The sequence below is a fragment of the Phoenix dactylifera genome, chromosome 16, assembly GCF_051530095.1.
Source record: "Phoenix dactylifera cultivar Ajwa chromosome 16, Ajwa_hap1_PhDact_Kaust_v1.1, whole genome shotgun sequence".
Classification (NCBI taxonomy): Eukaryota; Viridiplantae; Streptophyta; class Magnoliopsida; order Arecales; family Arecaceae; genus Phoenix; species Phoenix dactylifera.
Genome location: NC_143205.1, coordinates 24009595 through 24025185, shown reverse-complemented (window position 1 = coordinate 24025185; position 15591 = coordinate 24009595). Strand labels below are relative to the sequence as shown.

At 39.4% G+C, this 15591-nt stretch overlaps 1 protein-coding gene across 1 annotated transcript; it reads left to right on the top strand.

Moving 5' to 3' along the window:
* The first annotated feature begins 10952 nt into the window (after positions 1-10952).
* LOC103718266 (transcription factor MYB30) lies at positions 10953-12837 on the top strand. The gene is made up of 3 exons (XM_008806997.6): positions 10953-11186; positions 11436-11565; positions 12188-12837. Exons 1-3 carry the CDS (start codon positions 11054-11056, stop codon positions 12759-12761), a joined length of 837 nt encoding a protein of 278 aa, XP_008805219.1. The 5' UTR covers positions 10953-11053; the 3' UTR covers positions 12762-12837.
* The last annotated feature ends 2754 nt before the right edge of the window (positions 12838-15591 follow it).

The following is a 15591-nucleotide window of genomic DNA, read 5'->3' as shown; positions in this document are numbered from 1 at the left end:
TATCATGGTTTAGAAGATATCACATGAAGTATCTGGAAATTAATAATCCTGTACAGCATTTCAGGGTCGCTGGTGCTGCTGTGACGTTTTGCTTTCTAGCTTCTTTATTTCCCCCCCCCCTCCCCCCTTGATGGTGATTGTATGATACAGGATTGTAGTTGCGCATCCCAACAGGCAAGTTGATCGCCTACGGAACGCACATTCTAGAACATATTTGTCATCGCACTTGCTCCATTTAGCCGCTTTCATCCCAAATAATCGGTCTAGTGCAATGTATGCCATCGGTACATCATATCCCATCATATTGGAATTATAACTTTGGCCTACTGCCTATATAAAAGGGACGGGATAAAGACTAAATCTGCGCCTGTTGAATTCATATTTGATGCTTTTAGGATGAAATATGTTTTGCTGCAGCCAAAGGAGGATCGATTGAAGTTTTCTCATATATATATGTATATATATGTATATATATGTATATATATGTATATATATATGTATATATATATATATATATATATATATATATATATATATATATATATATATATATATATATATATGTATATATAAAGGGAAACTCTTGACATGTCTTTGGTTAATTATGTTATCAACCCTTACAAATAAGGGATGTTTGGTATGGGGTGATTCATCAAGGATCAAGGGTGATATGGATAAACGTGATGAGATAACCATGTTTCATTGCACCTTAACAATCTTGCATGGCAGTGATCCCAGATCATCTCCATTTCTCAATAATTGCCCCACCCAATAATAGAAAATCGGTCCTTGAGGATGGGTATTCAAGATCACCCCAACTTGGTAATCTTGGAACAATCTTGCCCCTCGGTCCAGTAATTGAGTATTGACCAAATCCTCATACATTGGATGTAAGAGATTTCAGTGTTTGAGAAAGAGCATCCATGAGGGATTTGGATTTCTATCTTGTTTCTTTCCTCATCTTTTTTTTTTTGACCGCATTAATTTTTTTTATTTCGTAAGATATTGATTTTTTTTATTTTGTCATTTCTTGATATTTTGATCATTTGATTTTTTTTAATGTTTGATCAAGTCTGTGTTGTTTTTCTGAACATTGATATATATACAAAAATTATGTTTTTTTATCCTGTAGAATTGTTGTATATATAACGTGCATAGATTTTTTTTTTTTTCGAATCTCAGATGCATAAATTTATTTCTATTGATCTATCACGTAGATTCGTCTATTTCTAGATATGTCTTATCATAATTCCTTAAGCACAAATTTTTTGGTCCGCATGTTAGATGTTGGCGTAGAGCATAATATGACAGAGAATAGCCTCAAGGAAAAAGAAAAGCAATGGTGTCTTAGTTCCATCTATACACATGTCATGTCTCTTTTTTTGGCTGAAAATCATGTATGCATTAAGAACGAAGAGTCATGTTCTTAGATAGAGAACCCTTCTATGGTTAGAACAATTGACTAAAGGTAGAAAATTGCACCAGCAATTTTGAAGTTAGTTATTGTGGTAGCTCTAAATTTATATGCAGAAAAAAATAATAGAATAATAAGAATATATTACTAATGATTAATGTTGTATGGATTTAACTATGATTCAATTTGTTCAAACTTGAAGTCAATGAGAATAATTTTGATCTATCCATTCCAACCCTGTGTCAGTTGAGCTTAGTTTTTTATTTTTTTTGCCTTTCGGTATAGTGCTAAAACACTTAATATTGGGGTCAAAAAAAATGTTGTTATTTGCACTTCATTTTATCGGAGATACATCATATCCAAAAGTAGAGCCTGTGACAAAACAATAGAGCTGCTATAAAAATCAAAATATTTGTTTATATTCTTAATTCATGAAAATTGAGAATATATAAAAATTCCTCTTAGCATATATTATAGGTATTTTTGGTATTATATTCTATGATCTTGGATTTCTATGGTATACTAAATAGGTCACTTATGGATACTTAAAAAATTTTAATCATTAAACCATGACATACCAAATATGGTGATCTTGGATCAGTGGAGATTAGATTACCTTCGGATGAGGATAGTTAGTGATCTCAGATCATTATGGTGATCCATTTAGATCACCAAAAACCCCCTAGAAATTATAACGGCCAGCAAGTATAACGGCCAGCAGCCGTCCGATCAAGACGTCAAATAAATGTCACATGCGGTCAGAAACCCCATGCCACCGAGCCCGGGTTTGAGGCTGGAACTCTGCGATCGGACGGACTAGATTTGGGCAATGTGTGCCGGTGGTCCTCTCTTGATTTGGGACTCGCATGGTGGAGGAAAGTTCGTGTAGTCTGGTCCATGGCGTGTCCTATCCCGACAAAGCCCTTCTTATACTCTGAAAATTACAAGAGGACCATTGCTCGAGGAGAAGTGGAGAACGCGGTTCCGATCCCGGCTAACGGGCTCAGGGAATTATAGCAAGAGCATAGGGGAAACGGGTCTCGTTTCCCACGCCTGGACTTTGAGAGTGGGGCAGAGGTATTTTGGTAATTATGCAAAGATCAACGGATACGGTTGCAAATGGGTCGGATCATGAGTGACCTCGACCGAATTCGATTCTTTATTCACGTTCTAATTTAGGACTTAGACCAAACTCAATAAAAAAATCGAGTCGGGTCGGATCGGGTATACCACTTCAATTTTTAACGCAACGAATCATTCGGGTTGGGTCCATGTATAATCCGAACCTAACTCAAAAAATTCGGTTCCAGATCAAGTCAGCCCATCTATGGCTTCGGAACTTGTTTCCATTCTTGCGAGCTGCAACCCGCCGGACCAAATATTTTTATAGATTCGTGTCGGATCGTAGAATTGAAAATTCAAAATTATCCAAATTGCAAATGGATCGGATCGAGTCAGGTCTGAATTCAATAAACCCAAACCCGATCCGAAAAATGGAACATGTCTAATTTAGACCCAACCCAGGCCCTCGGTCTTCCAAAACAGGTCGGATTGGATTGGGTCGAGTATTGAGTCAATCCGACCTATTTGCAGCCTTAGTGGCAGGCAAATAGATATTTCTGGTAGCCCTAGCGAAAAGGATGCGGCATGGATCACGACTTCAATTTCTATAGTTACAAATGGTTAGTTGCTCCAATAGTTTATCCAACACTAAATAAAAATTAATTATTGTTCTAAAATTAATTGTTGAAATTGTACCACTATTACATTAAATGCGTCTTTATTTAGCTATCTAATGGCTACTAGAGGACAACTGTCAATTTTCATTTCCATTTTTTAATGCTAATTGTTAGTTTTCTTTTTCTAATGTTGTAGGGATTGCTGCAAGCAGGCACTGAAGAAACCCTACAGAAATTGTGGAGATATGAGAAGGCGAGAACATCATCCGGGTACGACCAGAGAAGTTGAAGTCGTCAACTCGATGAAGACCATGGAGCACATGGCATGGGTAATGGTCTTTTGGTTTAAGTCCTTAATTAAGTAACACCTAAGACAACAAAATGAATTCTAAAAGACTGAAGTTAGAGCTTACAAAAAAGGGGGGCAGTCAAAAATTAGTTAAACATCAAATAGACATTCACTTTAGAAAAAGTTGGGAATTTTTTATAGAGTAAAAAGCACCCAACTTGCTGATGGACTTTCGAAGAAGGGGTTTCTTCTTTTTTTTTTAACGCTCAAGATGAGAAGAAAATGTGAAAAGACTGCAGGCAAAACTTAGAAAATGTGAGCCAGTCAAAAGGTGGCTGTTTCATCTAAAAAAGAGATTCTCTTTAGAAAAATTGCATGACTCTGTTTGCGATCCATCCATCTAAGTCAATGACTGAGATCACGGTCAATAATCCGACTACCAGGTCAGGCTGACATCATTCAACGCTGGTGCTTGGTGTGTTTTTTTTTGCTGAAAAAAAAAAAGAGGGAGGTGAGGAGAACCTCACCCTCTAGCAACCTTTAGTGGGCTCCCTCTCCACTGGAGAGTGTTTGATGCACATAAAACATTTTTTACTCATACTCTCTCCATCCGTAGTAGAGCCCTACCGGCATGGCAGCCCTATTTTTGTGTGAGTACGTCACACCAGCACCACCTAAGTAACGTTGGTACTTGGTGCTTTTGCCACCTTTACATCTCAATGTTTTTTCGAAGATTAGGCTGTTCAAGCAACTCATGCTTGAAGACCAGCTGAATGGAATGAGCCATAAGGACGATTAGATCTTCTCTGGTGCAAATTCTCGGAGCTCCGCATCGAGCAACCTACCCTTCGAGCCAGGAAGAGCCTGAAGAGGCATAGGGCAAAGAACGATGCTTTTCCGTTCGATATGCTCCGGATCGGGAGATTGAAACTGAGCATGATGTATTTATTGCCTAGAAAATTGATGTTAATGTCTGGTTATCCTTGTTTTTTATTTTCCGTGAAGTGAGATTAGGTAGGAAGACCTACCCACAGCCAAGGGGTGGTAAATAGGTTAGGCTGGGTTTCGGAAATGGATCAGGACAACTATCTATCAACTCAAATCAGATTCATATATTAAATGAGTTAAAATCCAAAATCGAACCTGATTTCTTTATTAAACAAGCAATCCAAACTTGTTTGTAGAAGTAGAACCCCATTTAATAAACATGTTAGCTTAGATTAAACATATTTTAAACAAGCTAAATATATCTTAAACAAATTAAATAAATCTTTAATGAGTCAGGTTGCAATTGTAACGGCTGGATCCAACTATTAAATATACCACAATCGATTTAACCCATATAATAAATGAATTAATTAACTCGAGTTAATCTGTTTATCATCTAGGCCTGGATATGCCAAGCCTGAACATGCTTAACTTTGAGGAAGATGCTGGTCGAGTTGGCCAACTGAATCGTAAACTGCATCTCTACTTGTAAGAGAGAGAGAAAACATTAGACCAATCTGAGACGGGAATTTAGTTTTATATTTAAGAAGGCCCTAGAATAATTGACATGGGGTTAAAATCTTGAAGTTAATATCATTATCATAAGCCTGGTTATCCATTAAATCCGAGGCATGATCGCTTTAACGTGTAGACAAAGCGATGCCAGCATGAGAAAACGTGTTCGGCGCTTCCTGGAAACATAAGGGCAAAGTACATTCAGTCTGATGTTTCCAACCTACAGTCCGAGACACGGACAAAACTGCTGAAAAACTGACGTCAAAGCGAGGCAGGTCGTCATAAACTGTCCGTTTCCAAAGCTTTTCACTTATATTTGACTCCTTTCCAATAAATCGTGAATCACGATAAGACTTGAGTCATGGGCGTTCATATTGACGGGCCAAACCGGGATCCACGGTCACCAGCAAGAAATGCGCTCGGTCTCCAAAACTGCATTCATGCACTTTTCCTCTCGTATACGATGATTAGGAAAGGAAGAAAAAATTTTCTTAACCCAAATATCTAATATATATATTAGAAAAAAAATTATAAAAATATGGCATCCATGATAGCCAATGTGATCCACATGGTTCACGTCAAGTCTGATAATTCCTCTAAATCATATAGGCACAGCTTTATATTCTAATGGAACCATATATTTGGTGGTATGCTGGATAGCTTTAATGCAGATCACGATGTTAGTCCAATATACGCGGAACACCATGGTAAGATGCATTTATAGGGTGTACGGTTTCCAACTAATGTGTATGGATTACTCAAAATCTTGGATCCAGCACACGAATTAAGAGCTTAGAGACCAAGCGTGGAAGTCAATCGAGTTAACAAAGTAGCTAGCACTGGGCGAGTGTGATGCATGCAGAAGAATGCCAAAGTGCTTGACTGAGAGGCAGCCATTGATATTTATGAATTTAATTATAGTTAACGGTGTAATTAAATATAATATTATAATATTTTAGTTGTAGTGAATAATGTCAAAACATAATATTTTATCTACCGTATTAATGAATTATAATATTATCTTCACATCCTTGGCGCATGATATTGTATGGCAAATTTTGTTATCATATCATGATTGTGTAAAAATTGTTTTCGAGTTAGAAATATAATGCAGATAATAAGCACGTCCATTTTCTGAAACAGTAATCCTTATATGCAGATAATATTTTAATTGTACCGAGTAGGATCATGCATCAAATAGATATACATACAGAGGCCAAAAAATTGTGTATGTGCCCATTGCTTTCTATCAAGATCGCACATATTTACAAAAAAAATAATAATAATGCAGCTGATTGAATGGTGCCTTATATGGATAGATATATCGGTCTATATTATAGAATTTTTCAATAATTTTTTTTCAATTATTAAATATTTTAATTTCTGGTTTCTCCAGACATATTTTTCACTCAAATAATTTAATTCATCTGATTTATCAAAAATAAAATTCTTCATAAGCAGCATGAATAACAGCAGCCCGTCTTGACATGGACCTTTTTATCTGATCTAAAGTTTAGTGGGTCGGGCATGATCCATGATATGAGCAGACTTCAACACGTTTAAGTTTAGCTGCTCGGGGTCGGTCGCTTCGACCAATGGAAGTAGACATGATGAGCGACCAGTCTGCATTCCTTTCTGCCTTCCGATCTCTCATTTTCCCAAATGTGGAAAAGAGTCTCTCAATTATGATAGCCAAGCACTGACGCTATTATTGGTCATCTGCCTCATCAAAATAACAGAAACAAAAAGAGCAAAGATGCAGCGTACCATACAGTAAGACCACGTGTCCTTTACTTTTTCATGAAAAATAAAAAGGAAAAAAAAGCTAAAACCTTCTCGATCGCCCTCTCTTGATCACCCTTGTACTGTCACGGTCACAACAAAGCTTTTGTTCGTGCTCAAATGTCGTCCATCGTATTGATCATCTCCTTTCGCTATAACAATACAGGACAAGGTATTTATATATATATAATCAAAAACATAATAAATAAAATTTTACAAAAAAAAAAAAAAATCAAACTTGCGAGTAGAGAAAGAAACTCCATCACCCTTCTATATAAAATCAATCCACTCACGAGCATGCTGCTAGATCATTATGAACCCTACCGACCCTACTCACCATTTAGAAGAACATTTTAAGCGTGCATTATTGGCCCTGTGAACCTCCTTCACTATATTAAATATATATATGTATATATTTGTTTTTAAGTTGCGGTCTATGTTAGCTACGTGTAGATGTCGAGCCTCAACCTATTAACACGAGTTCTTGTCCTTTGTGGATTAGGAAACGCGGGATATGCGTCCTGGATGTCCATTGTTAACCGAGAAGTGGGGAGAAAGTGGGCTTTTTAACCAATTCCCCCCCACCTCTTATATTATTATGTTCTCCTCTCTCCCAAAATTTATCATCTCTCTGGTATTATTTATTCCTGCAATCCTTTCCTCTATCATTTATTGATACTCGTTCATGATAATTCTTAGCTGACTGGTCTTATTTTCTAAGTGATCGTACCGTTCCATACAAGACAATGTGTGGGTTTTTTTTTACATATTTTCATTGATATACATGCATCAATAAGGGTAAATATATGCGTTCATCTTAATAACTGGGAAACATGATCCATCAAAATTCATGGTCGACTGCTATTTGGGATAAAAATTTGCATTCGTTTTTGTAAATATAAATATAGAGTTCTTCTGCTTGGCTGTCGAAATAAAATTGTTTTTTTTTTAATATTAAAAATTTGAAGAACGAAAGCAAGCTATAAATGTCATGGAGAGGGGAACTGGAAAAATGTAGTCCTCAAATTTGACTGCTCTTTTTTTTTTTGATGAAAAGGAAAGCTTTTGCCATCCGTTTATTAAAGATTGTGGGCATCTACCGTGAAAGAAAATTCGAATTTTACTACTCAATTTGAAAGAGCGAAAGTAAATCATTCAAAGTTGGACTGCAATTTTTTAGAAAAAGCGGATGAAGCAAATCATTACCAAGTCAATGAATGCTGAGACGGCCGAGATGGGGCTCGTATCACTCGCACCAAAGAAGGGTTCACCTTCCTTCCCTAGAAATCACCGTTGGATCACCGACGGCACATATCTCATAGAGACTAGTGGACGATGGATTCGCGCGAAGGAAGCCAATCGTTGTTTCGGCGATGTATACACCCCCGGCCCTTTGAGAAGCAAGTATGGTTTTCGCCAACTTAGAGGGAGCGGCAGATCCATGGTATGCGAGCGGCCCATTTTTTTCCTGCCGTCCTACCTTTCAAGTTTCATTCAGCCATTCACGACGACTAATAGAGGACACGACAATGGTCAGAAACTCAAATAACGACACCCCAAGGTGAATGCTATTTTTTTACTCAAGAAATAAAGAATGGTATTTTATAGTTTCCGTCCCTGTATTTTTGGATTCTGGATTAAACTTTACCGGCCAAAGAGTAAAATTAGTACACAATCAAGTTAACATATCTGCAAGCACCACCAGTTAAAAAAATGTAGAACACGGAAGCCCGTGAAGCTCCTCTCTCTCTCTCTCTCTCTCTCTCTCTCTCTCTTCTAGAAAATAATAATAATAGCAGTGAGGAATGCCCCTGATTAGATTCTCAAAAAATAATTTAAAATTTTCATGCGTCAAGTTTGCTGAAAACTACGATCGAAATGTCGCGATAATTAGAGTTTGAATATAACAGCTGTTTATTTGAAAGAGGATGCATGCCAACGAATGAACCCCAAGATCTATCATTATTGTCTGAAGTCTTTGGAAATATATTTTGCGAAATTAAAACACGAAGCCCTCTCCTTTTTAGGTCGTAGGCGGCGAGCCACAGCCATCGATCGTATCCAGCGTTTGGGTGCAATGCCACATGTTATCAAAGGCACAGCATTAGCCATCGGTTGACCTGTACTTTGTTTGCCTGCCAGCTCGTCTTCCCAATGATTTGCTTCCAATCGCCGATGGCATGAGTTGATGGACGGACGGTCCATGAATTGGCTCCAACTTGTTTCTTTTTTTTTTTTTTTTTTTTTTTGACTCTTTCTTTCGATGCTTTCAGTACTCAAAGAAGAGCTATGTGATACCACCAAGGTGGTAGCCCAGTTGGAACGGAGTGTTTGCTTCCAACCAAGTGGTTCCAGGTTCGAAACGCGTGGGCGTCGATTAAATTCGGGGACCGGATGCCCCATACACGGGATCTGGAAGCGCTACTGGTCGGCTGGTAGCCTGGGTGGTGCCAGGTGTGACGTACTCATACGGAGGGTCGGGTCGGATAACTGAGCCGGCCCACGGGTGGGGAGGGTATGAGTAAAATAGGTCGGGGTGCCCAACACACGACTCGGTCTACCCGCATCGAACATTCTCCTGGCGGGGTGGGGGCTGCTACGCGGGGGTGGGCTTGTCCCTTCCTCCCCCCTTCTCCTTTTTTTTTCAGCAAAAAAAAAAAAAAAGAAGAAAAAAAGAAGAGCTATGCGATAGGCCTCTTTCTTTGACTCGTGCTTCTCGACACATCAAAAAAAATTGATATGCAGACGGCTGCTCGAAATCCAGCGTGTGAACACAAATTGTCCACATCTTTGAACCAGTTTCCATCTGCTTGCGGTCTCTAAACCTCCTCTTTCGCCGGCCGTACCTCACGTTTTTCTGGCCACCCGGCCATGAGTTGACATAACCAGCACACGCGGTTCGGATAATCTTTTTTAATGGCGTGTTGACCCCGTCTGAAATATTGCCACCTTTTGCATCACACAAGTTCACACATACAAAGTACATGCCCCGTTTCAGTGTTCCCACTCCATCATCCTCCATGGACCGCTCCTGCCAATATCCACCCTGATATTGGATGATTCAGACCATTGCATGATATCATTGCAAGGGTCGCCAAAATCTTAACCAAGGCAGGCGGCTTGCTAGCCAGTAGTTAGGCAGCACTTTGAATCATGATTCTGGGGCTAGATGTAAAGTTAAAGACTATCATTTAGAGCATGCTTTTGCGGATCGTGGGACAGCAATGGCAACGTAGGATAAGACAGCCTTTTAAACATAAAATGTTGGACTGCTGAAGCGTCGGAAAGGTTTAGAAGAAAATTAAGCAGATCTTCCTTCATGATTGGGATCAAACCGACATGGACCCTGTCCTTGATCATGCCCATGTTCTTGATTTAAGCTAGCTGGTGTGCAATACTAGCTTGTGCTGTGCTCGCATTCATTTCACTCACGCATCATGTCAAAATTTTCCAATTAAGACTGATAGCCTAGCTGGCAGCCATTGTTGACGCTGCTTGATGTCACCGGACTCCCTAAAATCGACAAAAAGCTATTTCTTGTTAAATAAAATTCAACAGAGTATTGAAAAAATAAAAAGTACAGAAGAGATGCTCCATATTAACCGCAAAATATGCTGTTTAAATAAATGGTTTAGGAAATATTTTTGAGTGCATTAAATTATACTATCCTTGCATATGTGAGTGACGGGATTTTTTTTTTTTTTTTTGCCTCTTGTGAGCAAATGATGGTCGAGGATTGCCTATGGTGCATGCGCCGACCATGCAGCCTATCGCCCCTATTAGTTTTTATAGTAGTGCATCGGTATACGTGTGCGATATGTAGGACCTATAGAAATTAGTGGTCATGGTTGGCAGTAATTTTACTTTTGTTGAAAAATAATATTTATAAGCAACATGACATAAGAAATTATATCCTATGAGATATCATATGCACTATATGGCTAATCAAAGATGCTTGCTTCTACTGGATCCATCCATCAAACACTTCTCGATCTTGATGATCGACCTAGACCTACAAGTACGGACACCATATAATACATACGGTGCAGGATATAACTTGTACCGTAAAACTACAGGTTGGAGAACCCGCAAGCAAACCGCGTCTCACTCAGAACTTTCAAGTGTCGGTCTGCATCAAAGTTGCATGCTTTTATAAATCAAAGAAAGGTTTGGTTGGGTAAATGACCACGAAAATTATTATGGAGTGGGCATTTCCGAGAATTTCCTGGCGTGTGAATTTCCCCACATTGTCCCTTGGATTCCTAACATAAATAGCCTAGGGTGTCCCAGCGTCGTCTACAGCGGGCTTGCATCGGAGCGAGCGAGAGAGAGGTGGTGGGAGGCAAGAAGACGAGCTGGAGTGAGACTCCTCAAGGACACATAAAGATGGTGAGAGCTCCATGCTGCGAGAAGATGGGTCTGAAGAAGGGCCCCTGGACTCCGGAAGAAGACCGGATTCTGGTCTCCTACATCCAGAGATACGGCCATGGCAACTGGCGCGCTCTCCCCAGGCAAGCTGGTCAGTTACAAAGGGAATATATGGTCGGTTAAATGTGTAAATAGAGGGATCAAAGGGATTAAAGAGCCAAAATGTTTGAATTTGCTTAAAGATAATCTTGAACAGAGATTCTAAGGATCTAAGCTTCTTCTCTTTTTTTTTTCTTTTGGGGGAGGGGGAGAAGAAAAGACACGGAAATTGAGTGTTTGATGTTTGTAATTGGAATCGATAATTAGCAGTCTAACGTTGCTGCTCTCCTCTGCTCTTCAGGTCTATTGAGGTGTGGGAAGAGTTGCAGGCTCCGATGGACGAACTACCTCCGACCAGACATTAAGCGAGGGAACTTCACCAAGGAAGAAGAAGAGATTATCATCAACCTGCATGAAATGCTTGGAAATAGGTAAGCCTCGGTCCATTTCAGATTCCTACAAGCAAATTTTTGCAGAGTCGTGCGAACGTCATGGAGGAAATGGTTGTTCCTCCTTGTCGCTCATTAAAAAGAAACAGAAATTAATAAAAGTCGGAAAACCAATTGGTTCCAGCTCCAGCCGAAATTCATTCATTCTCGAATCGAGCTCGAGGTACCGGGCTAAGAGGTGGAGATTTGTGTTGGAACTTTTCTCTTGGAATCTCGTCGCCTTTCCATACTTTTCCTTTGCTCCCAACCTCCTTAATCCCTCTTCTTTCCTCACTCTCGGAAGACAGAACCTGACAAGTTCGCTTCCTTCAACAATAAGACGGCAAGCAAAGGCCTCCAAAAGATTCTTTGGCTTCAGTTACCGTTGTACTCTTCCCAGCCGCCAGCCGGTCACACCGACCGAGATCCTGGAACCACTTTGTTTGTACCAAATGATTTCCGGGGCTGGGACTTCAAATCTCAAATCTAAATACAAGATACGGAGCTGATGGCCGTGAATTATTTCTTTTATATAATATTCGATATGATCGAAAATTTCAGTCGAAACACCTGATCTGATCGCAGACTAATATGCGTGCCTGCCTGCCTTCTTTCTTTCATCCAGATGGTCTGCGATCGCAGCGCAGCTGCATGGACGAACAGACAATGAGATCAAGAATGTGTGGCACACCCACCTGAAGAAGCGAGTGAGTCCGAACCAGTTGGTCCAAAATTCCAACAGGAAGCGAAAGGCCGGCCAAGGTGATGCCATGGCTGGGATGGAATTCGGACCCGCCAAGTTGCAAGCGATTGCCATGGTGCCCGACGGGAAGCCAGGAAAGCCGAGCCCTGTGCCCGTGTCCCCATCCCCATCGCAGTCTTGCAGCGACATCTCCTCCTCAGCCACCACCAATTCATCCGCCATCATAGGAGAAATCGGCATCAAAGAAGAGTGCACGGATTCTTCGGCTGAACTCCCGGAAATGGACGACAGTTTCTGGTCGGAGGCATTATCAATTGAGAACTGTGACGCGCCCATGGATTACAACATGATAGCCGGTCCTCCTCCTAATTCTCTTAGTGATGCCTTCTCCACGTTCAGTCCGTCCAATTACAATGATGATGACATGAATTTTTGGTTGAAGCTCTTAATGGAAGCAGGAGATTTTCAGGAATTGCCTGAGATCTGGCAAGCATGAGAGGGAGACAGGAGGGCCTTTGCAGCCCATATTATAATGATTTTCTGTTTTTTATATATATATATATATATATATATATATATATATATATATAAAAGAGAAACGAAATTAACATTTTCTTTTGTACTTTTTGCATGATGGGAGATTTGGGGCTAGAAGAAATTTGCAAACACTCTCTAGTCATATACCCAAGCAGGAGAAGTGATAGGTAGACTACAAGATTGTAAAAGTAGCCTCTGGAGATTAGATGGGGTAGAGACTAACAATGTAAAAGAAGCTTTTCCTTTGAGAGAGAGACATTTGTATGATCTTACAGAATCTTATTCTGATTGTATGAGATTTCATCACATAGATGTGTATGCATACGCTGTTTGCTAATGCATTATGGGCATCCGTTTTTTTCACAATCAAGATAGGCTCATTGTTGGGAGTCCATTGCTTGCCCTGGTTATAGCTAAAATTAATTTTATATAATAAAATAATGATTAGAGTACATCACAGTTTGAATGTAACTCGTGTTCGTCTAATATAATTTCTTTGATAGAGAACTTGAGATTGTTCATTATCGAACTACAAAATAGCCTCCTTGAAGAGAGAGCCTCTAAATGCTACATGGAAGTCCTCAATTTACTATGATATGGAATCGGACAGCTAACTTTAATTTTCATTTGAGTCAAGGTCTGCCACTCATTTAATTCGAGATTAGCTAACTTTTTTTGACAAAGAGAGGCCATAACTCCTTCATTTGTCAACCAGCCAAATCTTTGTGAGGAAAGCATGACATCATCGTGCGGTCATGCTTTGTATTAATAATTGTAAAAAAAACATAAAATAAAGGGGATGGTTTTCGAATTTTAATTTTAGAATCTAGTTTCAAATTTCTAAAAAATAATGGCAAAAAGATAATCTCATGCGACCGGTAAATAAACTTCCTAGTATATTACGTCGAAGGTTATGGCTTTTATTTTAGTTTATTTTATTTTTTCAAATTTAGTGAACTTCATGGTTATTTGACAAAGATGGAATTCAACTTAGGTAGCTGTTGGATTAATGTGAGTTGGGATCCTCTTTAGTCCCTGGTTGGACATGTTGCAAAATGGAAGCTTTTGTAGAACTTTCGCGGTCGTGGATATGCACCATATCTATTTAGTAATTATCCGAGATATTTGAAGAGTAAAAGGAAGCGTGTGGCCCTGTGCTGAATTCCACTATGTGCGGTGCTTTTGCAAGTTTCCGATCCAAATCTTTCCACTCCAAAATGTCCTCTTCGTTCAAAAAGTTTCCAAGTAATTACAGCGCCTAACCTGATGCAATAGTGCCAACCCAGTTGAAGATGGGAAAAACTTTTCGAGGTATTCCACCTTTAATTAACTCCTAGTGGGACGCCATCCGATTGGTATGGGTTTTGTGGCTGCTCGACAAAAGGAAAGGCTTTTCGGTATCTCAAGATGTTCTAGTTTTATGAGAAGAATGCCGAAGAGGCTCTAGCCTCTAGCTCAACATACCCTCGATTGTTCGCAGCATATAGGGCCTATGAAGGCAAGAAATCCGATGACTTTCCCAATATTATAAAGGTAGGAGTTTCAAAGTTCGAGAAAGGAAAGTTACATATTGCTGATGCATTCTACGCCTAATATGAAACCCCTTTTTTCTGTGTGTTTTTCTGTAAACGTGAAGCCATATTGTTGCATGAGCGAAACAAAAACACAGGCTTACCCTTCCATTTCAAACATGTCGCTGTCTCCACCACAGGGTAGTGGGTTGAGCTACAAAGCACTACACTCCATTTTTCTTTAGTAGTTCTATTTATAATATTTAATAACTGACATTATTCGCAGCTGAGACGTGAACACGGCTGCACAAAACATGAGAAGTCACTTCTTCACCAGTCATGCTCCTCTGGTCATTGTTTGCAGTTGAGCTCATTTCTTCATTTCTTTAATAGTTTGCATCTCCTCCCCCTCTTCTCTCTGATTGACACTGATATAGTTGGGATGATCTCACAAAAGGAATACATCCTGAACTCCAAGACCAGCACCTTCACGAAGCATATGAAATGTATGCAGTCATCGACCGAGCGTTCAAGGAAACAGATGGCTGAAAGCAAAAGCGCCACTAAATCAAAGGAGTACTTGATGTTTTCCACGGAGTTTTCGTGCAGACGTAGTGGCCAATTTGTGGTCTCTCTCGAGACACAACCCTGGTTCTTTTTGTTGATGGATGGTATTCAATTAGAACCAGCACGGCGGCTTCTGATTTGGAAATTGGCTAGGCGAAGTTAAAGTGCCAGAACTCTTTCATAAGAAATTGTATGAATAAATTTGTAATGTTAGTCAAAGCCAGTTAATTCCAGTGATTAGTCCAGAGAGGAAACTACAATCATTGTCGCCATCCCAGCTGCAGCTGTAGGGTACGATAGCACTGGAGTGGGGTACTCTAACACGAGATGTGCCAAGAATAAGACAGGCTGGTTGGTGATCTGTGGGCTGGGTCTAGTAGAATTTTGACAGAGTGATTGCAGCAGAAGTGACCTACATGGAATAGTCGAACTCTATCGTACATGCATTTAAAATTTTTAGACTTATTTGATTCACAGAAAAAAATTTTTCTTATTGAAATATTCTGAGAATATGATCCTAAAAAAAATAGTCTTAGCGTGTTTGGTTGATCATTAGAAAATAACACATTCTAGAGGGGCTCATATTTGGTTAAGAATCTACTTTTCGAAAAAAATTGTATGAAATATCTATCATACTCTTAATAAAAAGAAAATTTTTACCCATAGATTTTGATGACTTAATGATACTTTTGAAAAAAAAAAATTCCAATT

Excerpts from the sequence above, each read along its gene's own strand:
- LOC103718266 (XM_008806997.6), top strand. The coding sequence starts at position 11,054 with ATGGTGAGAGCTCCATGCTGCGAGAAGATGGGTCTGAAGAAGGGCCCC. Across the intron at positions 11,187-11,435 it reads CGCTCTCCCCAGGCAAGCTG|GTCTATTGAGGTGTGGGAAG; the intron begins GTCAGTTACAAA and ends TCTGCTCTTCAG. Across the intron at positions 11,566-12,187 it reads CATGAAATGCTTGGAAATAG|ATGGTCTGCGATCGCAGCGC; the intron begins GTAAGCCTCGGT and ends TCTTTCATCCAG.